Source organism: Arachis hypogaea, chromosome 13 (genome assembly GCF_003086295.3).
Source record: "Arachis hypogaea cultivar Tifrunner chromosome 13, arahy.Tifrunner.gnm2.J5K5, whole genome shotgun sequence".
NCBI lineage: Eukaryota > Viridiplantae > Streptophyta > Magnoliopsida > Fabales > Fabaceae > Arachis > Arachis hypogaea.
The window spans coordinates 16,475,249-16,498,280 of record NC_092048.1 but is presented as its reverse complement, the minus strand read 5'-3'; the positions used below and the strand labels follow the sequence as shown (position 1 = coordinate 16,498,280).

The window sequence follows — 23,032 nt, the reverse complement described above, 5'->3', positions numbered from 1 at the left end:
AGTTTTAATTAGGTTGGAGTTGATTGACATGTTAAAGGTTGTGGCTTTAATCTTGCATTCTATACTATGGTGATAGCAATGCAAGGCCACAATGGATGTAACAATGTATGCATCTATGGTGTGCTGTGTTCTTCATTTAAAAGAATTTACTGATTGGTTTGTTTTACATCATCGTATCATGCTTACACATCATTATAATTATCTTTTTAATAATATTTTTATATAATTATGTAAAATAATCTTGAGAATGTTAAACAGACATTAGGATAGTTATGATGAAGGTTTTTTTTTTTTTACATATTATGGCTGGTAGATGGCTCACTGATAGTAACTCTAGCTAGGTGTTTTTGTTTTTTTTTCCAAAATTAGATTTTATTAATTCAATAAAATGAATAGTCCATTTGGACTTACAACAAAGGATAAATAGGAAATTCTCAATTAAAAAGATAAATATCTAGTTAATCTCCTGAAACTTTAATAAAAAAAAGAGAAAGGAAAATCATTTACTTGATGTGAACAAAAAACACCAACTAAAGAAAATGAATCATTGGCTAACAATCTTTTGGGGGGACGATGATTTAACTTCGAATACCTTCAAATTTCTAACTTTCCAAATATTCCAGGTAAAGAATGCTACAAATTGGAGTTTTTTTTGTGCATCACTTCCTCTATTAATCTGATTCTGAACCCACAACCACCATCTCCATGGTCCCAGTTGCTGCAATGGAAATGGAAGGTCATTCATTTTCCAAGCAATTTCTGAGTCTGGGCAAAAAAGAAGGCAATGAACAGTGGACTCCTCACTCGCCATACACCGAGGGCATAAGGGAGACACCGAATTGATCCTGGTATGTAACCTCTCCTTTACTGGTAGCTCTGCATGCATCACTTTCCACAAAAAGACTTAATTTTCGGTTGGCATTTTAGGTTCCAAATCGAAGACCAAAACCTTTTTTACTCTGCACTGCTCTGGTAGGAATTCAGTTGGGACATGGTAAAATTGGAATGCCAGCAAATACCCTGAAGCAACGGAATAGTTTTCATTCCTCTCCCTAGGCCAGGTAACACGATCCTCACCTTGATGAATTGTTGTGCTTAAAATTGCCTGTGCCACTGTTGATACTTTGTTGTGATCATTGCTTGATTTCAATTCCTGTCTAGTAATATAATATCCGATACCCATTCTGGTTTAAGGCCTATTGTGTTATTCAAATGAATGCCAATAGGGTTAATTTCATTAAGCCAGTTATCTTCACAGACTCTAACCAAATTACCTCACCCTATTTTCCAAAAAATGCCTTTTTCCAAGACCTTTCTACCCTCAAGAATGTTTTTTCAGCCGGGTTAGTGCCTGGTCCTGCTCTCAAAAAAGACGAGAATCTAAAATACTTACTCTTATAAACCTTGTGAATTAAGGACTAAGGTCTTGCAATTAGTCGCCACCCTTACTTTTCCAACATTGCCAAGTTAAAAGCACTTAGATCTTTGAAGTTCAACCCTCCCTCACTCTTTGGTTTACAAGCAATTTTTCAACTTATCCATTGCATCCTTTTCTCATTATTCTTTTGTCCCCACCAAAACTGCATAATTGCCTTTTGAATCTCCTCTAAGAGGGTTTCTGGTAGCTTAAAGCAACTTAGTGTATAGATTGGAATCGCCGTAGCAACTGTTTTAATTAGAACTTCTCTACCACAAGTGGAAAGAATACTCCTCTTCCAATTCTGGAGCTTCTGTGCAACCTTATCTTTCATGTAGTTAAAAGTTTTTTTCTTGGATCGGTTGATCACAGCTGAGAGGCCAAGGTACTTGTTTTGGCAGCCTACATGTGGAACTAAGAGTAGACCAGCCAATTATCCCGAATAGTAGAAGGGGTATTCTTGCTAAAAAAAAAAAAAAAACAGAAGACTTGTCGAGATTCACTACGTGTCCACTAACTTCTTCATAAGTACGTAGTACCTTCAGCAAATTTTTGCAATCTCTAGTAGTAGCTTTTAGTAAACAAAATGGAATCTTCCGTAAAGAATAAATGACTGACCTTAGGGCATCTAAGATTCAACCTCAAACCATAGACTTCTAGACGTCGTTCTCCTCTATGGAACAAACGGGATAGACCCTCTGCACAGAACAAAAATAGATAGGGAGAGAGGAGATCGCCTTGACGTAACCCTCTACATAGTTTGAAGAAACCATGAGATTAACCTTCCACAGTAATGGAGTAAGAAACCGCGTCCACACACTCTCTGATCCGGTCAATCCACTTTTTGTAAAAACCCATTTTGTTCAAAACAATCCATACAAAACTCCACTCAACTCTGTCATATGCTTTACTCATATCCAACTTTAATGCTAATTCATAATCACCATAGGTCTTATTCTTCAGGAAGTACATGAATTTGTGAACAATCAAAATATTGTTACTAATTAATCTTCCTTTAATGAAGGCATTTTGAGTGTCGCTAATAACCCTATTCATGACGTTTTGCAATCTGTGTTCTAGGATTTTAGAGAGTATTTTATAGAAGACACTACTCAAGCTGATTGGTCTGACCTGCTTCATAGAGTAAGCATTTCTAACTTTTGGAATAAGACAAATATTTGTATGATTGAAAGCTTTTAGCATTTTACCTCCGGAAAAAAAGCTCTTGACTGCACATATCACATCCTTTCTAATTAGCTCCCAATAGAACTGAAAAAACTTAGCCGTAAAACCATCGTCCTTGGGAGCTGAGAAAGGATTGATAGAAAAGGTTGCTTTTATCGCCTTCTCTGTTACTGGATTAAGAAAATGGTTGGTAGTGTCATCAATTTTAGTGCCTATTTTCTCCTCCCCCGCACTTCTTCTTCTTCTCCCCTGCGCTTCTTTCAAATACACGCATATGTCATATTCTTCTTCTTTCAAATTCACGTATACCTCCTCCTCCTCCTTCATCTTCGCGCACGCAGATTCTTCTTCTGCTTCTCCTCTTCCTCCCCCTCCTCCTCCTCTTCTTCTTCTTCTTCTCCTCTTTCGTTATCGTCATCACCAACACCACCAACATTTTGCTAATGGATTATTTTTTCAATTAAATAGACGCAGGTGTTCTAAATCTGAATTTGAATTGATAATTTTTAAATTGTAGATAGAGGTGTTTCGAATTTGATTTTATATAATGGATTATGTTTCGTTCATTCAGTACTTTAAAATTGTTTCACCATGAGTACGTGTTCGGTTTATTATGCAGAAAGCTGTTCGAATTTGATTTTAGATAATGGATTATGTTTCGTTCATTCAGTACTATACAATTGTTTCACCATGAATACGTGTTTGGTTCATTATGCAGAAAACTGTTCGAATTTGAATTTATATAATGGATAATATTCCATTCATTCAGTACTATACAATTGTTTCACCATAATAACATGTTCGGTTCATTTCTATTCTGCACAATTCAAAACTCTTCCTCCTCACCTTCTACTGCTTCTTTACTAGGAGGAGAATGAGGAGGAAGAGAAACGCGAAGAAGAAGGCAAAGAAGAAGACGCTCCGCACGTAAACGAGCGTGAGAAGAAGAAGAAGAGGCCCGTAGGAGAAGAGAAGAAGAGAAGAAGCGTGAGGAAAGAAAAAAGCAGGAAGAGCGCGTGATCTAAAATTGCTTGGATGAACTTAGATGCCAAAAATGTTTGGATGTAGAGAATATCTCAAAAGGATGATTTTTATTTTAGTGTATTGACAAAAATAGAGGAAAAGCGAAGAAATACTTTTAGAAACTAATAAATGCTCTTAAGAGTATTAAAAATAATAATTTATGTTTAGTATATTAATAAATAGGAAGTGTAATAAAAATATAAAAAAAATTAAACTTTCAATAAATACTTTTCATTTTTAACAAGTACCACTTGTTAACCACCAAATCCATATTTTTATCGTGTTATTTACCTTGGGCGAAAGTTCTGTTACCCAAGATAAATGCTCGTGGAATAGAAGCATTTGAGTGATTCGAGAATTGAAAATAATCGCCGGGTCAACATTAAGAGAAGGTAATATGTAGAGACTACAAGGGGAAAAAAAGGTAAAAAGCTTCCACCGTGAGGTATGGATGAAAGTAACATTCTAGAATTCATGTCCAAGCTAGTTGGCACACACACTCGTCTAAGATAAAATGGATGAGTGAGATTTTCATTTTGACTAAAATATCAACATTATCAAATATATTCAGAAACAAAGTATACATGTTTATGTGACCTAAAACGTTTCATCTGTCAAGATTACACCAGAAAACTAATACTTTCTCCTAACATTTCATCTAACAAGATACGAGTAAAGTAAGTTTTACCTGCATTCCATATGGATAAATCATTTTGACTTTTTTGGTAGAGTCATAAATCAATGCATCTGATTCACTAATGTACCAAGACAGTCAAGACAACTATCAAGACATGGCCTATATTTTCTTTTGTTCAATTATCCTTTCATTTTGGGCTTCAAATAACATTTACAGGTTTCGATATGAATGATTACTTCCCCCAAATTAATTAATTATGGCATAGAACCTATACACGTACCATGAAGGTGCAAATCCCAGAATGGGATTTCATTCAGCTGAGGGGATTGAGGGGATGCACACTGAATTCAAGATGTTTCCAATGAGCACAACAATGAACACTCCTACAGGCTTACAGATAGTCCATGCAGAGGGCAGCATATGCATGAATCCTCTTGACTCCGTAATTAGATTGACTACCAATTGAGTCCTCCAAACATAATGGCAGACCTAACCTCTCTTAACCGGTCTCTGAACATAGGATTTGTTGGGATCTTCCGTCTTGAGCTTTGGGGGGCGAATTTCTCCTTTCTTAGTCTGCATGCCAATAAATTCAAGCAAATTGTCACTTATTTTCTTCATGGTGTATCAATGGAATATTCACTTATGTGACAATCAGAAGTTTAATATCTCACCTTCTTTCCACCCTTCATAAAATCTCTCCAACTTGACACCTGATACGAGAAATTAATTGTGTTAATTTGTCCCTGGAGCTAGTGAAAATCTTACATGTTACTAGGATGCAGAAGAAGGTGCAAGAAGCTTGTCCAGTTATAAAGTTATCAGACTCTCACAGCACATACGGGACTCATGCATGGTTTCCTAACGAGTAGTTCAGGGATAGGACAAGCTCAAAAAAAAAAAAAAAAAAAACACTCAGGTTTCAGTGGTGTATCCTCTTTTCACATTTTTTTTATTACTTATGCATCAGCAGTAAATCCAAACTAGCACTAACCCACACAGGCACAGACAAACAGGAACAGAAACAGCTGATTGATGTATAAAATGAAGGCCAAAGATGAAATCATAGCAAACTAACCCTCTTTTCTCTCGTTCCTTCCCACTCTTCCTCATGTTCACGCTTTCTTTTCCACATCTCTTTTTGTTCCTCTTCATCCTTTTTTAATCTGCCTTCCTCCTCTGATATCTACATGATCATGAATAAACTTGAGATCACAAAACATGAAATACTTGTGAATATAATCTCCAAGACAAATTTGCATAGGTAAGCAGTCACACGATGATCACATTTTCACAGTTATCACTGACACTTCCCCAAATCACACATTTGGTGTTTTAGTTGGTGAACATTTTTTCTTTTGGTGGGAGATTTTAGAACATACCCTCATTTGCATTTTTCGTCTCCTCCATTCTTGTTCTGTTAATAGCTCACGAACCTTCATTTTCAGCTCTTGCTGGAACTCCTCTGATTTTTCATATTGCTGGTCATATTTTCCCTGTGATGCAGAGAAAAAAGAGACATAAAACTATTGGTCTTTTAGAAAGTCAAAGATACTATTGTTCCATTTAATATTCATGACATGCCGGTTTTACAATATTAACATATGATAGTTTCATCACTAATGCATCTAAAGAGTATAATGGCACTGAGAAACAAACACAGACAAATAGATACACACCACACACAGAGTGGATACTCCAAAATATAGGTTGTAGCCAGAGGGGATCATCTAGTAAAACTGCACCTACCTCTTCAACCAAAGACTTAATTTTCGATGCTGTATCTTTCTTCAACTGCTTCTTCCTCTTGGCTCTAAGTTCTTCTGCAGGTGACATACATGGGAAAAAGATGATTTCTTTATGAATTGTGCACCAACTTTCTAACAAAGGCATTTCTTCATCATAGAGAATTAGAGATGGAGAGAGAGAGAAAAAAAAAAGAGGGGGGGGGGGGGTAAATAAATGAGTAAATATGAGAAGAAAAGAATAAATAATGAATCAATTTTTTCTTTTTGGTATAAAAGCAATGAAGAAGGACACATGCGCAGCAAATGTCACAAATTTGGGGTTTTCATGCTTCAAACAAGGGACAAAACACAGAGAAACAGGGAGAGGGCCCCAAATACATTGCATTAGCTCTTCAACAATGTCAATACAGACATGTGCGGAAGTACATGGAACAGACACCCGCCATAAATCTTAAAATAGAGAAGTGAACCACATCAGTACTCAGCAAAAATTGTCCAGAATTACCTTTAAACATTGAACCAAATTGAAAAATAAATAAAGAAGACAGAGTTTGGTCTAGCTATGAAGATAGTAAACTAAGTAATCCAAAATCGCTACTCTTGGAGTCCATGATGATCCTTCATGAAAAGAATTTGCAACATTAAAAGTCAACATATACTAGGAGCCAACTAAAACAAACTAATTTATGCTGACCTTTTGCTGAATTAATTTGGCTAAGAAGGTAATCTCTTTCATTTTGATCAAGTAATAATTGCTGAGCTTTGGCTAGTGCTGCAGACAAGAGAATAGCCCATCAAACATTAAAAAATGCACACTTTTCACAAGAGCCATCTAGCCATGAAACTTATAATAATAATCGATATCCACTATCAGAATACGTCAACTGCAGAAACAATAACAGAGCATGCACATACATACCTCCAAAAGCCTCCTTTGCCTGTGGATGGTTACACTTGTCAGGGTGAACCATCAATGACAACTACAACAAAACAACAAAAAATCATTATAAGATGTCCATGGAACAGTCAAAATTATCCCTTGCATTGAAAGAATTTACCTTACGGTATTTCTTTTTCACATCATCAATCGATGAATCAAATGGTAGGTTCAGATACTCAAATGGATTTAGCTTAAAGCAAGACAAAATCCTGTGGGGAAAAACATAACAATTAAGTCAGCTAAAATGTTGATCAACAGAGTGTATGTAGAACGGTAGAACCTCATACAAATGAAACTAGCAATAACATAAGCATAAACCTAGAAATTGAAACTCCAAAATAAGTAATACTTATGCTTGCAGTCAACATTACCCCTCTCATAATCACAAACTTATGCCTGTCACCTTTTTTTTTCCATCTCAATAACAACACATTCATAACCATAACCAAAACGCTACAACTTGGCTTGTTGTTCACAATAACATCAACACTCTCACTTAAAATCACATCACTCCCCACCACAATTCAACAATGAGAGGAAAAAACACCGAATTGAATCAAACAACGCAAAATTTCAAAATTCTGCATACAAATGTAAACGTCGCAGCTCATGAAGCTAAACCTAATAACCTCAAATTAGAAACTATACAAATAACTGCAAACGAAAAAAATTATATATATATATAAATAAAAAGAAACCCTAACAGAAGTAACCTCCATTGCAACAGAGAGAGAGAGAGAGAGAGAGAGAGAGAGAGAGAGACCTGAGGACTTCGTTATCTCTCTCAACCTCGCTGACTTCGGCGAAGAAAGCTTTGAGAAGAAAATCGTCGTCGACGGTGGAGCTCGTCTCTTCCATTTCTCGATTGATAGAATGATTATTCCAAATTTCCAATCGCTCCCCAAAATTGGACTCTGACTCGATAACCCTCTTTCTTTCTCTTTGTCGAAACGACAACCAAATGCGGCGTTTACGACATTTCCAATTCCAAGCCCAAGACGCTGCAGAAATCAGGATCTAGGGATGCCGACGACAACGTGCTTTGATTTTAGTTTTGTATTCTATTTATAGCTAATCCCGCTTTTTATCCTCGTTTTGTATTTGTTATATATTTTATAGAGTAAAATATCAATTTTTTTTTGTGACTGACCATAATATAAAGAAAAAACATCTAAAAAAAAGAGTAGCACTTCTCTCTAATAATAATGTTTAAATTATTATGAAGTTGTAACCACTCTAAGTACACCTGCTTGTTTAAAGCAGCAGCCAGCAGTCTTAGCCATTAAATCAGCCGCTCTGTTTGCTGTACGCTGGATGAGCACTAAAGTAGCTGTCCAATTGCGCTAAAACATCTCTTTGATTTTGTCAAGCAGATCAGAGTCATTCGTAATCATGCTGGTTGTGCCTCGTAAAACAAGAAGAAACGCATCAAGATTATCAGTTTCACATATGACCTCTTTACACTCGCAATCCCAAGTCATAACAAGGCCTCTCCAAATAGCATGAAACTCACAAGAGAGAACACTAGAAAGAGGTATACTGGCAGAACAACCTTTCATCCAAATTCCCATGTTGTCTCTAATAATACATCCAAAGCCAGCTAATTGCCCATTTTCAAAAATGCTTGCATCGCAGTTCACTTTACAGACATTCATTGGAGGTGGTTCCCAGTTATATTGCAAAGAGGAAGGAATAATATGTTTTTGGTTGGTAACAACCTTAGAGAAATCGCGAGCAGCATGTTGAACTAAGTGAACAATTTTTTCCTTACTCCATGGATCATCTTGATGGAAGATGTCATTGTTCCTATCCCTCCAAATCCACCAAAAGGCCGCTACAAAGAGAAACTCATTTTTGTTGAGGTTAGAACGAATCCAAGACACAAAATCCAAACTAGAGTCCTCAGCGGTCATTTCCAAATTTAAGCTAATCCAAATCTGACGAGCTTTTTGGCAAGTCCTAAAGCAGTGGTTAATATCCTCTAGAGCAAGATAACATCGCTGACAAAAATCAGAAGTAGCAAGACCTCTTTGAAACTGGTAACTAGCTGTGGGAACTCCGTTGTTGAGACAAAGCCAGAGCAGACACTTTATCTTCTCCGGTATTCTCAAGCGCCAAAGCCAAAGCCAATTTTCATTATCGTTCCAGCCAAATTTCTTCTTCAATAGCCATTCATACCCGCTTTTAGTCGAGTAGGTGAGAGTATTTGAGTTTGTCCAAAACCAACCTGTTTTATCTCCTGCCTGCTTGATAGGATCAAAGAGCATCAAATCAAGTTTAACTTATTCCGGAATCATTGTGCAAAGAATATCCCACCGCCAATGTCCATGGTACCAGACATCTTCTAGCTTCAAGTGAGAATCAGATATGTGCACAAAAAGAACCAAAGGAGCTAGCGTTCCACATGGTCGCCAAGCATGATACCAAAAGGATTGAGACATCCTGCCTGTACACCAATCAAAACCATCACGAAGCTTTTCTATTGTCTTATAAATCGCTCGCCAAGTGCTTGAAACATTATTAGAAAAATTGGGTGAAAAACAAGACCTCCCAGATAAATATTTTGGCAACATAATTCTTACCCAAAGCTTATCATAATTATGCAGTAATTGCTAAACAAGCTTTCCTAATAAAGCAAAATTTACACACTGGGTATCTCTAATTCCCAAGCCTCCATATTTTCTTGGAGTGACAACTTTGCTCCACTTGACATAATTTAAGCAACGCTCCCCCACCTTTCCCTTCCACAAGAATTGTCTAAGCACAGAATCAATCTTTTGACAAAGCGAAGTAGGAAAAAGAGTCACTTGCATCTAATAAATAGGAAGAGAAGAAACAACAGATTTAATTAAGCAAAGCCTGCCTGCTCTGTTAAGGAGCCGACCTTTCCAACTAGCCAGCCTATTCTTGATCTTCTCTAAAGAGTCCGAAAAAATAGACCTAGCAGCTCGAGGATGATTAAGGTTCACCCCCAAGTATTTGCCTAGGTCACTAGTAAAAGGAATATGAGAAACACCAGACAATATTTCCTTTCTTATATTAGAGATATTTCTAGAACAAATAGCTTTAGATTTTTCAATGTTAACCTTCATACCTGAAGCTTTGCAGAACAACTCCAAGGTGTGCACAACATTCTGAACTTGATTTTTCTTCGCTTTACAAAAAAGGAGGAGGTCATCTGCAAACATCAAGTGAGAAACTCTAGGTCCTCCTCTAGAAACAGCCACACCATCCCAAATACCCTCGTCAACTTGTTTGGAAATGAATCACGCCAATCTCTCCATGCACAAAACAAATAAATAAGGAGAAATTGGATCTCCTTGCCTAAGCCCTCTGCGAGGTTGAAAGCTGTCCAATCTATTCCCATACCAAAGGATGGAAAGATTTGAAGTCTGAACACAATTCATTACAAGTCGAATAATTAGAGAAGAAAAGCCAAAAGATTCAAGAGTGTGCTCAAGAAAATTCCAATCAACTCTATCATAAGCCTTTTCTAAATCAATCTTAAAAGCCATAAATCCTTTTCTAGACTTTGTCCGCTTAAGAAAGTGAAGAACTTCTTGGGCCACAATAATATTATCAGGCGCTCCTCTACTATGTATAAACCCTCCCTGAGTTGGGCTAACAATCTCATCCAAAAAAGGTCATAATCTATTAACCAGCACTTTAGTCACTAGTTTATAAATTACATTACAAAGGCTTATTGGCCGAAAATCCTTCAATCTAGTTGAAGGGTCGCATTTAGGGATAAGAACAATCAAAGTTTCCAACAAAGAATGGCTTAAAGTCTCCCCTAAGAACGCTTTCTGAACAGTACGCTACACCTCATGACCCACCACATCCCAATATTCTTTGAAGAAAAAACTTGAAAACCATCCGGCCCAGGAGCTTTGAACGAGCTCATATTATCTAGAGCTTCTTTAACCTCCAACATTGTTATTGGTTTAGATAAATTATCACAAGCATCCTGGCTAAGAGATGGCATAGGAATTTCTCCCATACAATTAACCTCAACAGGCTCAGTAGAGCAAAAAATATTTTTGAAAAAATGAACAACCTCTCTTTGCAAAACTTCCGGATCATCAGACCAGGACCCATCACTGACCAGCAACCCATGAACCTTGTTAGATTTTCTTCTAATGATGGTTTGCATATGGAAAAAGCTAGTATTTCTATCACCATACCAAACCCATTGATCTCTTGACTTCTGGTACCAAAGCAATTCTTCCTGGGCCAAAACTAGATTATACTCAGCTCTCAATTCTTCCTCTTTGTGCTTCAAAATCGGATCATCATCAGCTTCCATTTTCATTGAATACAATTCAAATAAGCCTCCAATTCCCTCTTTTTAATAAAAATATTGCCGAAGACCGTAGAGTTGAATTCCAACGAAGCTTCTTGAACCCCCAACAACTTCCTATGGATGCCAAAGTCTGTACTATTCCAAGATTTCTGAACAATGGCCTTGTACTCAGGATGCGTTGCCCATGCTGCTTGGAATCTAAAAGGCCGGTTTCCTTTCTTGATAGGAACTCCTTGACATCGGATAAGTAGGGGACAATGATCAGAGTGGGAACGGCTGAGAACTTCAACAAAAGCTTCTGGAAAAAGAAGACGCCATTCTGCAGTACAGCAAGCTCTATCCAATCTCTTTGCAATTTCTTTGTTTTCTTGAATTTTACAGAACCAAGTAAACCGTCTTCCAGAGGTTGTCAGATCAAAAAGACCACAAGAATCTAGAGTACTTGCAAAGACACTACTGCGAGTCGAATAGTAATTACCTCCCTTCACCTCATGAACACTCAAAATATAATTGAAATCCCCAACTACCACCCATGGGTCTTGAATGCACAAACCAATATCAAGCAGATGACTCCATAATTCTACTCTATTAGTGGCTTGAGGGCTACCATAAACCACACTGCAAATCCATCTTCGCCCACCACCATCAATTTCCAAAGTTACACATTGATTCATAGCACAAAGAATTTTACAAAAAAATTTTAAATTAGCAGAGAGGAACCAAATTCCTCCCTTATGTCCAACAACATCTACAATCCCTACAGGATAATAGCCTAATCTCCCCCAAAATTCTTTCATAGTTTCAAACCCAATATGAGTTTCCACCAAAATAAAAAAAGTTGGTTAAAATTTTCGTACTAACTCCTTACAGTGCACCCGAGACATCTTATTTGACGCCCCCTTACATTCCAACTAATAATATTTAAATAGTCACAATCCATACAAATAAATTAAATAATTGGAATTTATAATCATTCTACCTCACGTTGATGGACCCCTGTCTCCAATTGTCTTCTGGTGGACTTGCGTCGCAGAACCATCATTCTTTTGTTGAGGTTGGTTCTCCAAGTTTGTTGTTGCACTAGCTTTATCAAGCTCTTTTTGTACTCGAGAATCTGTTGACAATGCTTCAGTAGGTGAGTTTTGAAGCGAAATAAGACGCTGTCTTTTGTGCCCTACTTTAAAAAAAGGAGTACTCTGATCCTTGAAAGCCACCTGAGTTGTTCCCAAAGAGCCAAGCGTGGATGGAGGATCTTTCTTTTCCTTAGGCTCCACCTTTGCATTTGATAAAGACTTCACCTTTGCATTTGATGAGGATCCAGCATGCATTTTATTAGACCCAAAAGAAAATTTCTTACTCACCAAATTGGAGCATATTGCTACATTGGCTTTTTTTGGCACCACATTAGGGCCTTTATCCACTTTTTTCTTGCATTTTCTACTAACTGTAACCCATTCACCCTCTTTTGCTTGAGTATCATTATCCATGCGTGATTCTTGTAAATTATCATGCACAAGATCCGCTGCTCCATGCTTCTCCATAATTGGAATTGATTTGGCATTAATTCCAAATTCAAAAGTTGAATTTTGATTTTTTACTGGAATTTGACTACCTTCTACCGTTTTCTCGTTGTTATCCACCGAAAACAGTGACGGCAAATTTTTCTCCTTCACCATGGTTTCCTTCCCAATGCCATTGTTGTTCTCTTTTGCATATTCTCTTATTACATGCCCAAAGCAGCTACATTTTTCACAAATTAAATTCAGAAGTCCTAAGTTAATTTGCACACATGCTCTTGCATACTTTCCCCTCTCCGCAGACTTGGTGGCTAGGTCGATGCGGATCGGTTTACCAACAGCTGACGCAATCATTTTCATGGCTCTCTCTTGATAATAGTTAATGTTTAAACCTGTTATTCTTATCCAAACCATGGTAGACCCAAAATTATTTTCACAAGGTCTGAATGAAGAACTCCAAGGTTTAACTGCAACATAACTACCAGTAATCATCCACGGTCCTCTAAGGAGAACTTTTTCTCTATCCTCCAAGAGATCAAATTTGACTAAGAAATAGCCAAAACTGACATCTAGTACCTCATATCCTTTTTTGGTTCTCCAGACTCCTTTAAGCCTGTGCGTGATCGCCGTATAGCTAAATTTTTTTCCAAGAACTTTGATCACGATGGCATCTTTGTAGGGCTCTGCCAATATCTCCTTTGCTTCTTCAGTGAACGTCACAGTCGGTATCTCTGAATCGCCTTACTTACCAACTACTGTAGCCATCTTATCCCCATCAAGAGAATCAGCAACCTCCAAAGCTCTCCTTATTGAAGCACCCACAACTTTATCTCTGAACGATATCCGCTGACCTTGAATCTTGTTATTGTCTTCTTTAATTCCCTCCTTTTCACCTGATGCATGCCCACCTCCACTCTCCCCATTATTGCTCTCGCCGGCATGGCCGGCTGCCTCGCTATGTGCCACCCTCAAAGACTCTCCCCCGCTCTCTCCCCTCTCCATTTCAAAATTCATATTAATTTTTTTTAAACTAGTGGGATAGTTTTAAAATTGTTTCTAATATTTAAATTATATTATTTAAGTTTTAACGTTTCAAATTTTTAATACTGTCCAATTATTAGTAATCTGTTAACAAAATTAATGGTAGAATAAAATTGAGATGATTTCGAAACATTAGAAATTTATATAGGATAAAAATTTTGAAAAACAAAATAATACATTATATTTAGAAGAATTATTAAATCAAATAAATTTATAATAAATTTTAATAGAATAAATTACATACTTATACCTGTAGAATTATTGGTATATAAAATTTTGAGAAAGAAAAAAAACATAGCATATATAAAATATAAATTATACTTTTTATTTTTTAATATATCAAACTTTTTTAATGTTTAATTTACTTAAATTTTATTTCTAACTTTTAAATAAATTTTAATTTTTTTCAATAATTTTAATTTTTTAACGATAAATAATTATTTAATTTTTTTAAAATTTTGCTCTTAGTCAAAAATAAATTACTTAGAATGAAAGTAATGTGATTAAGAATAAAATTAAAAAATAAATTTATTTAGAATGAAAGAAATATGATTAAAATTTATTTAGATGCAACAAAAAAAATAATTGAATAATTATCTATCATAAAAAAATGACATTATTAAAGGATAAATTAAAATTTATTTAAAATTAAAAATAAAATTTAAGTAAATTAAACATTAAAAAATTTTGGTATATTAGAGATAAAAAGATATAATTTATATTTTATTGTAGATGTAATCATGTTCTTGTTTTTATAAATTTATGTACTAGTCATTCTATGAATATTTCATTATGAGTAAAAATCTTTAAGAGTAAAATTAAGAAAAATAAATTTACTTAAAATGAAAATAATATAACTAAGAGTAATTTATTTTGATGTCATTAAAAAATAATTGAATAATTATGTACCGTAAAAAAAAAGATATTATTAAAGGATAAAATTAAAATTTATTTCAAAATTTAAAAATAAAATATATTTAAATTAAACATTAAAGAAGTTGGATATACATTAGAGACAAAAATGTATAATTTATACTTTATTATATATGTATCGTATTCATTTTTTTTCTGAAAGTTTACTCCTAGTCATTCTACAAGTATTTTATAATGAGTAAAAATCTTAAATTCGTAATGCAATTTATTCCGTTAAAATTTATTTTTATCTTACTTGATTTAGTAATTCTTCTAATAGTAATATATTATTTTCGTCCCCAACGTTTTTGTCCTATTTAAGTCTCTAATATTTTAAAAATCATCTCAATTTTATCTAACCGTCAATTCTGTTGATAAGTTGATAAATCTCTAACGACAGGACAATATTGAACCAATTTTGATACGTTAGGGACTTAAACAATAAAGCACTATAACCGAATAAAATACTTAACCAAATCCAACCAAGTTGTTATAACAGTTTTTTACATCACGCGCGCACACTCTTCTTCTTCTTCCTCCTCCTTACACCTTCCCCTGCTGCTGCTGCTTCTTCTTCTACTCCTCCTCGTTTTTTCTCATATTTCTCTTTCATTATATTCGTCGTTACCACCACCACCTTCATCTCCTCGTCGTCATCCTCCTCCTCCCCTTTCTTTTCTCTTTGAATTTTTTAGATCTCTTCGAATTTTTTAGATCTCTTCCTTCCTTTTCCTTTTCCTGCTCCTCCTCTTCTTCCTCCTACATCGTCATCATTATCATTGTTATCGTTATTGTTATTGTCATTATTTTTGTCTTTTTCTTATGCATATAATAGTTTTATTTTTGAAAATAATGTATGATGCAAGTTTAGATCAGTTAAACCAGAACAAATTGAATTATTGTTCTGAATCGAATCAACTCGACAAAGTTTGATTAATTTTTTTTATTAATGTAGTTTGTGAATAGTTGATACTCAGTATACTAATTTTGTATATGAGTTGAACCCTATGTTTTTGTATGCTAAATGGCACCATAAACATTACAATTATTTTGCATGAATTAATTATACCAAATCCAAGTCAAGGAGACTAAGTGTATCTTATTTAAATTGAGAATGCACTAAAATTACTTAATGATAGTGACACAAACAAACTCAGTTTAGAACAAGTATACAGACTAAGTACACCTTACTTAAATCCAGAATGCACTGAAATTACTTAATAATGACAACACACAAGCAAACTCAATTCAAAACAAACACACAAACTAGATTTAATCATCTACCAAAAATACATGCATGTAAATTTTAAGTCCAGAAAAGTCATCAATATGGCTTAAATGACACCAAAAATACTACAATTATCTTGCATGAACTAATTACACCAAATCCAAGTCAATAAGATCAAATGCGCCTTATTTAAATTTAGAATGCACCAAAATTATTTAATGATAATAATATACAAACAAACTCAATTTAGAACAAGCACACAAGTCTCAATCAACTACAAAAACACATTCATGTAAATTTTAATTCCAGAAAAGTTATCAATATGTTGCTCATAATACTTGTGTCACGGTTAAAAAATTTCAGTATCAAAATTAAGAAACTTCTGTGTAACAGTTAAAAAATTTCGGTGTTATTTCTTAATAAATTCTGTAAAACTCAAAACTCCTCCTCCTCTTCCTCGTCTTCTTCTTCTTCTTCCTCTTTTTTTCTTCATCTTCTCTTTCTTATTTTACCTTTTCATGATTCTTCTTGTTTTACTCTCTTAACAAGAATAAAAAAAATTAAACAAAGAAAAAGAAACACATAATGTTACAAAATTACCAAGAAGAGGAGGAGAAAAAGAAAAAAAAATAGTAACAACAATAACAATAAAAGAATGACGATGAGGAGGAAACACGCAAAGAAAAAAAAAGAACGCGAAAAAGAAGGATGAGGAACGCGAAAAAGAAGGAGAAGAAGAAGGAAGAAGAGGGGGAACGTGAGATATGAACGTTCATGTTAGTGGGGATAGTTGAAACGTATATTCACCCTCTCACTAATAAAACTAATTTTTGTTAGAATTTGACCAATTTGGTTGGACTTTATTGCCAAAAATGTTTGGATATGTAGTAAGACTAGGACTTAAATAGAAAAATTTAAATATTAGGGACAATTTTAAGAGTTACCTCAAATGTTAGAGACAAAAATAATATTTTATTTTATATTTTAAAAGGTTTATAATAACGTCCCTATATTAATTTTTTTTTAATTACAGTAATAAATATATCTAATAGATCAACCTATATTACAAATTTTTATGTAAACAACAAAAAAATTTGATTGAATAATGGATTTCTAGGGATTTAATCGAAAAATTGACATTATCCAAAATTATTATAATTAACATGGATTTTAATAAAAAATGAGGTCAAACTATAAAAATCTATAAATTGAGAGTCAAATTAGTTCATCATTGGAAGATTGATTTTGTTGGGCTATGAAATTTTGATTTAGTTATCTTTGGGTCACATCCAAATTATTTTTTGAATTGAATAGTATAAGAAAAAAATATTTTACATGTACACAACTATAGTTATTTTTGAAAAACAAAAAAGAAAAAGATCACCATAACACATTGAAAATGGTGTTGCTTGAGTGTCATTGTTCTATTGAAAAAAAAAATTTATTTTTATTTTTAAAATTTTGACATGTTTAAAAGAAATTTTCTAGTAAAAATAAAATCATTAAAAAAAACTGCAAAACATCTTTTTAAGAAAATTATGCCACTAAGTTTGCATCAAAAGCAAGAGAAAGGAAATGAAAACTTTGAAGTATTTAACTCTCCAAAGAATGGTCATGCATGTTTCTTTTGATTATTACATTAGAAGCTAAGAAAGTAGGTATGTATAACCTATATCAAATTATGGCAAAATTTAACAATAACAATGTTCAAAGTCTAAGTCAAAGTCTTCTGATCTAGAATGCATGGAAAAATTATTTTATAACGAAAACTAACCTATAATCTCACTGCTGCTGGTGCACGCAATAGTGTAAGGTATTGGGTTCATGGACATAAAAGACAAGGTAAATAAAGGAAAGGTTCCTTCTTCTAGGGCCCCAATCAGAGAAGAAAGAAGATGTAGATAAGATAACAAACTGAAGGTTAATACCAAAAGTCGTTCGATCAAGTGACATGTGAATCATGCAAATATCCAAATACCATTTGCAACATATTTGAAACCAAAATCACATCCAGTTCCATTTTAATTAGTCATTTATTTAATTATTTCTGCCACCCAGTTTTGTATTCTTTAATTTTTTTAATTTTATAAATTTAATTTTAATACACTTCAATGTAAAATAATTTTTAAATCACGTGCATCTAATTACATAATATCATATAAATAAAAATAATTACTTTTTAAATTAATCACATAAATAATTATCTAAAAAAATGAATATAGTTGAACGATGATATAAAACATTTTAAATTATCTGACAAAATTAAATTCTAATTTTATATTCCCCACATTCCCCACCTACATAAAAAGGCAGCTTAAATACATTTCGGTTAAAGTTGATGATGCTGTCATCATCCATTCATCCTTTAGATTGTACTTCTACAGAACATAGCATTTGGATTCCCTTTTTTCTTAAGTATTTCTATATAATTAATAAATTAATAGGTATTTAGATACAATTTTTTTAAACAAATAATATATTTGTTTTTTAAAAAATAAGAAAACTTTAATAAATTATCTATTAAACACTTCTTATATTTTCTATCCAAATACAAATTATCTTTTAATAAAATTTAAAAAAATAAATATTTAAAAAAAAACTAATCCAAATTAACCCTTAATATTTAATCATATCATATATCATATCAAATGAGTTTATGATGTTGCTAGACACATGGCGCTCTAAGCCTCTAACCGCTTTTTATTCACTTGTATTGGCACTTGCTAGAAGTTTTGTTTTGTGACCTCTTCATTCTAATTTCTTGAGACAAAATAATTATTAAGTTAATGACTATTGATATTTGTTATTATTTCGGGATGAAAGCGATAGTGACAAAAAGTAGAGGAAAAAATAAATAAATATAACAATACAGGAATGCATGGACAAGTATTAACTGATATAAAAATATTTAATAACAAAAAAAATTAACTAAAAACAATTAAAATTTATCTTACTTAATATTTATTAATTCAGACGGTGCATTACTATCACTGTTATTTCTGGTACGATATATGAGGCAAACAATTATTAGTTTGTAATAATTGAGAATGTGAATGACATACTCACAAAAGCATATATATATGTACTACTACTATAACCAATAGATATATATTCCTTTCATCTTTTTAGTTTCATTGGTTGAACATGATGAATTAGTTACTTGTCTTAAAGCAAAACTTAGGGAGGGGCAAAACAAATCAAGCAAGTGATCATGTTGTTCCCGAAAAATAAGACCAACAATTAAGCAGGACAAGACCCCTATTGGAACTCCATTGGCTTCAATTTATATCAAAAGTTATAGAAGTTATGGAAACCATGATATAATTTAGATTTTAGAAGCAGGACAAGACACCCTACCAAGTCAATGATGACCTAAGATTACATTTTTCATATAATGTAATAATAAAAACAATAATACTAGTAATAATGTAATGTATTATTATTATTATGTGTATATAACAAACTGTTCATGTCATTAATTTCTCTGATCTTACAAGACAAAGGAGTATCAATCTCTCTCACTATATTAAACCTCTCACTTTCTCTCTTATTTGACTAAAGCTCCATGAATGAGTGGAGCTAGACTGAGATAAAAGGATGGAGTAATAAACGTGTATAAGAAGAAAATGGAATTAGCAAAGTGGTGGAGGCTTATGTTATATACCTCAGATAAATGTTTGGGAGGTTCACTCTTTTTTGTAGTGATTGGATGATGATGATGAGAACAAAATGACTATTAATAATTAATCTGTTAAGTTTTCTTTTTATGCAATTGGAGTGTCTCTTTCTCTCAGGAAGTGGCAATGCAATAAGGTTCCCAGAAGAGCAAGGACCTTCTAGAATCCTTGCAGCCCTTGAAATTGTGAACCAAGTAGTCACCATTCTTGGCTCTTAGCACCAGCAACTGTTGGTGTTGCTCATTGTTGTTGTTGTTGCTGTTGTTGTTTGGAAGCTTAGAAGAAGGTTTTGGTGTCTTCCAAAAGTATTCATAGGCATTGAGATTGAAAGAAGAAGGTGGTGGTGGTGATGTTGCTGATCCTGGTGATGAAGGAATCAACCTTGCAACAACACTAACATTCACATCCTCCAAATTCATGTTCATCCCTTTCTTGTTGAACTTGTCTGACCAATTTGGATTCATGTTTCTATTCACCAACCCAATTGTTTTGTTGTTGTTGTTGCTGTTGTTGTTCATCATCAATGTTAGCCTATGAAGATTACCACCGCCACTATTAATAGTAGTAGTGGTAGTAGTAGTAATCCCACTTGACATTAATGGCGCTTTCTTCTCCATAACAACTTCACTTTCCTCCTCCTCTTCTTCTTCTTCTTCTTCTTCTTCTTCATCTTCTTCTTCTTCTTCTTCAAACTCCTCCTCTTCCTCCATACCTTCATCATCATAATTCTCCTCTTCTTCGACTTCGGGAACTTCCTGATCATTGGCGAAAGTGAGGACGAGACGACCGTCTTGGCGTTGAGCGTTGAAGTTGTTGTTTGAAGGGAGTGACACAGCTTGAAGAACCAACCTTCCATTGTCACGGTGCGGCTTCATGTGCAGTGAAGAGGAAGAAGAAGAAGAATCTTCCTTGTTCTTATTGCAACCACGGAAAGAAAGTGAAGGAAGTGGTGGAGGAAAACACCTTGGATGCGATAACAACTTACTCTTTGTTATTGCAGCAGCATGGATGTTCTCTTCTTGTTCTTGTTCTTGTTCTTGTTCTTGTTCTTGTTCTGATTCTTTCACTACCTTCTCTGATTCCCCTGAAGGGAAAGAAGGAGAAGAAGAAGATGAAGAAGAGAAGAGCAAGGAATCAGAGCCAGTCTCTGATCCAAGACTCTCAGTGCAGATTTCAAGGCTCTTATCACTGAGAGAGCTCTTCGATCTCTTCACAAGAGGATGAACATAAGGTGTAACCGTCACACTCACCGGCAACGATTTCGTCATTTCAAGGCTCTGATTGTTCTTGTTGTTGCTGTTGCCGTCGCTGTCGCTTTTCATGGACATGATTGATCCCCATGTGTCGAACCCTCCCCTGGATTTCTCTTGCTCCTCTTTCTTGTTCTTAAGGATCGAGCTCCAAATGGCGAGCCTCTCCCTTTCTGCTTCCTCCTCCTCTTCTTCTCCTTCGTCAGAAGAAGAAGAAGAAGAATATGAATTATTGGGAAGGTGTTGCGTGAGCTCCTCCGACGAAGCGATCTTCTTCATCTTGAAGGAATCTTGGTTATCTTTTTCCTCTTGTTGTTGTTGTTGAAGATCATGCATCCATTTCTTGGAGGACATGTCAGCAGAGAGTGTCCTCCTTAAGGAAGAAGCAGAGGAGGGTGTTAAAATGGTGACTATGCCTTGCTTCAGCTTCACCATGCTTTCATCTTCTTCTATCTTCATCAATGGTGGTAGCATGCTTTGATTTTGGATCATGTTGCTCATCATACACTCTCTTCAATAACCCAAAGGTTAAGGAAAAGAAGAACCTCACTTAGCTGCACACAAGTAATCAGAATTTAGAATAAATAATAAATAATAATAAACAAATTAATTGGTGCATGTCCTAGAGAAATTCAAATTTCAAGTTACAAAGCAAATTTTGTCAGGTGCATGCATGTGGGATACTATTGGTTAAAAGAAAACGAAAGAAATAATATAAAAATTTGGTGAAATAATTGAAATTTGATTAAATTAATTACCTGATGAGGCAACTAAAAAGCACCCAAGGGCTCTACAAAGAGACCACTTTGGAGTGCTATGAAGTATTTTTGTGTTTTAATTTTGTTGGTGTGGGTTAAGTAAGATATGGAAGATGATGAAGAGTGTGTATAGTAGTGTATGTATGTGTGTGTTTTGAGAGGAATGGGTGTGGTTTGATGGCAATGGAGAATGGGGGATGAGGGTATTTGTAGGGGGCCAAAAAGCTTCTAAGAACCATGTTCAGTGGGCCCCAACTACGCACCACGGCCAAAAATATAAATAAATAAATAAATGAAAATAAACTCCATTAAATATTGTTCACAGTTTCAATGAATATGTGGTTTTATGGACAAAGGTTCGTTTCATGGATTCTGAAAATGATAATATGTTTATCTATTAAGTTGGTTTTTTGTTTTACATAGTTATTTTTTTATAACCTTTTTGAATATGAGAGAGACTTAATATATATTTATTATCCACTAATTAGAAAGGATTTGGAGTCATATAGTAAATCAAAGAAGTTTTAGTTGGATAATTTAGTTTTGAATACATGAACTTTAGTTGAAGTTCTAAAAATCTCTTCTTAAAGTTAGAATATAAATGTCTAGAATAGAATTGATGATCTACTCCGAATAATAGATCATCAAAAGTTAAAATTAATCCCTACAATATTTATATAATTCACCTTTTTAGGGACATAATTGAACTTCAACACAAATAGTGGGTACAATATTAAAATTGAACACATTCAAATGATATCGAATTGAGAATAAATACATCTAAGTGAGAATAATTGAAAAATACAATCTGATCTGTTAGTATAATTAACGGCAGGATAACATTGAATTACTTTTATAAACGTTAGCGATACAAATAGGACGATTTAAATTTTAGGGATACAAATAGGACTTACTCCAAATATTGGAGGACAAAAACGATACTTTATTCTTTAGCTTTTAACAAAATTTAATTATCAAATTAATTTTTAATTTTTTATTTTATTAGACGTATTAATTTTTCATCATATTTTGATAAAAAGTTAAATAAATCAATCTCTATTGTTATTTTATAAAAACATAATAGTTCCTAATAATTTTTAAAATTTTTACATTAATTTTACTATATAAACTAACCATCTAATATGAAAAACTGATTTGTCTAATAAAATAAAAATTTTAAAATTGACTTGGTAATTTAAATTTGTAAAGAATTGAAGTGTCTAACTAAAAATTCTTAGAATATGATATGGAGTATTATTCAGGAATTTACTATTTTTTTCTTTTTATGAATTTTTAAATTTAATTTTGATTAAATATAAATATTCAATTTAAAAATTAAAATAATTAAATATCAATAAAATATAAATTTTTGGAGATAAAGTAAATTGAAATTATT

The 23,032-nt window shown here is 33.8% G+C and overlaps 3 protein-coding genes and 1 long non-coding RNA gene across 7 annotated transcripts; 1 reads left to right on the top strand and 3 right to left on the bottom strand.

Annotated features, from left to right (window-relative positions):
- The first annotated feature begins 487 nt into the window (after positions 1 to 487).
- LOC112737469 (uncharacterized) lies at positions 488 to 3,869 on the top strand. Of its 4 annotated transcripts, XR_011869406.1 has the most exons (5): positions 488 to 623; positions 716 to 848; positions 928 to 1,061; positions 2,498 to 2,560; positions 3,470 to 3,869. It is a non-coding gene; the product is annotated as an uncharacterized lncRNA (long non-coding RNA). The 4 variants fall into 4 exon arrangements; XR_003168980.3 differs by lacking the exon at positions 2,498 to 2,560; XR_011869404.1 differs by lacking the exon at positions 2,498 to 2,560 and having other exon boundaries at positions 3,321 to 3,869.
- A 290-nt stretch (positions 3,870 to 4,159) lies between these two features.
- Positions 4,160 to 8,128, bottom strand: LOC112737468 (uncharacterized). The gene is made up of 9 exons (XM_025787384.3): positions 7,714 to 8,128; positions 7,069 to 7,159; positions 6,930 to 6,990; positions 6,705 to 6,782; positions 6,012 to 6,085; positions 5,645 to 5,758; positions 5,341 to 5,448; positions 4,937 to 4,975; positions 4,160 to 4,838 (listed from the first exon to the last, which is right to left on the bottom strand). Exons 1-9 carry the CDS (start codon positions 7,806 to 7,808, stop codon positions 4,752 to 4,754), a joined length of 747 nt encoding a protein of 248 aa, XP_025643169.1. The 5' UTR covers positions 7,809 to 8,128; the 3' UTR covers positions 4,160 to 4,751.
- Positions 8,129 to 11,258: 3,130 nt separating this feature from the next.
- LOC140177460 (uncharacterized) lies at positions 11,259 to 12,050 on the bottom strand. Its single transcript, XM_072210570.1, has one exon. It carries the CDS (start codon positions 12,048 to 12,050, stop codon positions 11,259 to 11,261), a length of 792 nt encoding a protein of 263 aa, XP_072066671.1.
- A 7,319-nt stretch (positions 12,051 to 19,369) lies between these two features.
- LOC112737467 (protein FAF-like, chloroplastic) lies at positions 19,370 to 21,952 on the bottom strand. Its single transcript, XM_025787383.3, has 2 exons — positions 21,637 to 21,952; positions 19,370 to 21,432 (listed from the first exon to the last, which is right to left on the bottom strand). The coding sequence occupies exon 2, from the start codon at positions 21,380 to 21,382 to the stop codon at positions 19,742 to 19,744; it is 1,641 nt and encodes a 546-aa protein (XP_025643168.1). The 5' UTR covers positions 21,383 to 21,432; positions 21,637 to 21,952; the 3' UTR covers positions 19,370 to 19,741.
- Between the last annotated feature and the right edge of the window lie 1,080 nt (positions 21,953 to 23,032).

What these genes read in the sequence shown, in the direction of transcription:
- LOC112737468 (XM_025787384.3), bottom strand. Translation starts at nt 7,808, where the DNA reads ATGGAAGAGACGAGCTCCACCGTCGACGACGATTTTCTTCTCAAAGCT. An exon ending in GGCAAAGGAGGCTTTTGGAG is followed by an intron (nt 6,783 to 6,929) that starts GTATGTATGTGC and finishes TCTTGTCTGCAG; the next exon opens with CACTAGCCAAAGCTCAGCAA. An exon ending in GACGAAAAATGCAAATGAGG is followed by an intron (nt 5,449 to 5,644) that starts GTATGTTCTAAA and finishes ATGATCATGTAG; the next exon opens with ATATCAGAGGAGGAAGGCAG.
- LOC140177460 (XM_072210570.1), bottom strand. Translation starts at nt 12,050, where the DNA reads ATGAAAGAATTTTGGGGGAGATTAGGCTATTATCCTGTAGGGATTGTA.
- LOC112737467 (XM_025787383.3), bottom strand. Translation starts at nt 21,382, where the DNA reads ATGATGAGCAACATGATCCAAAATCAAAGCATGCTACCACCATTGATG.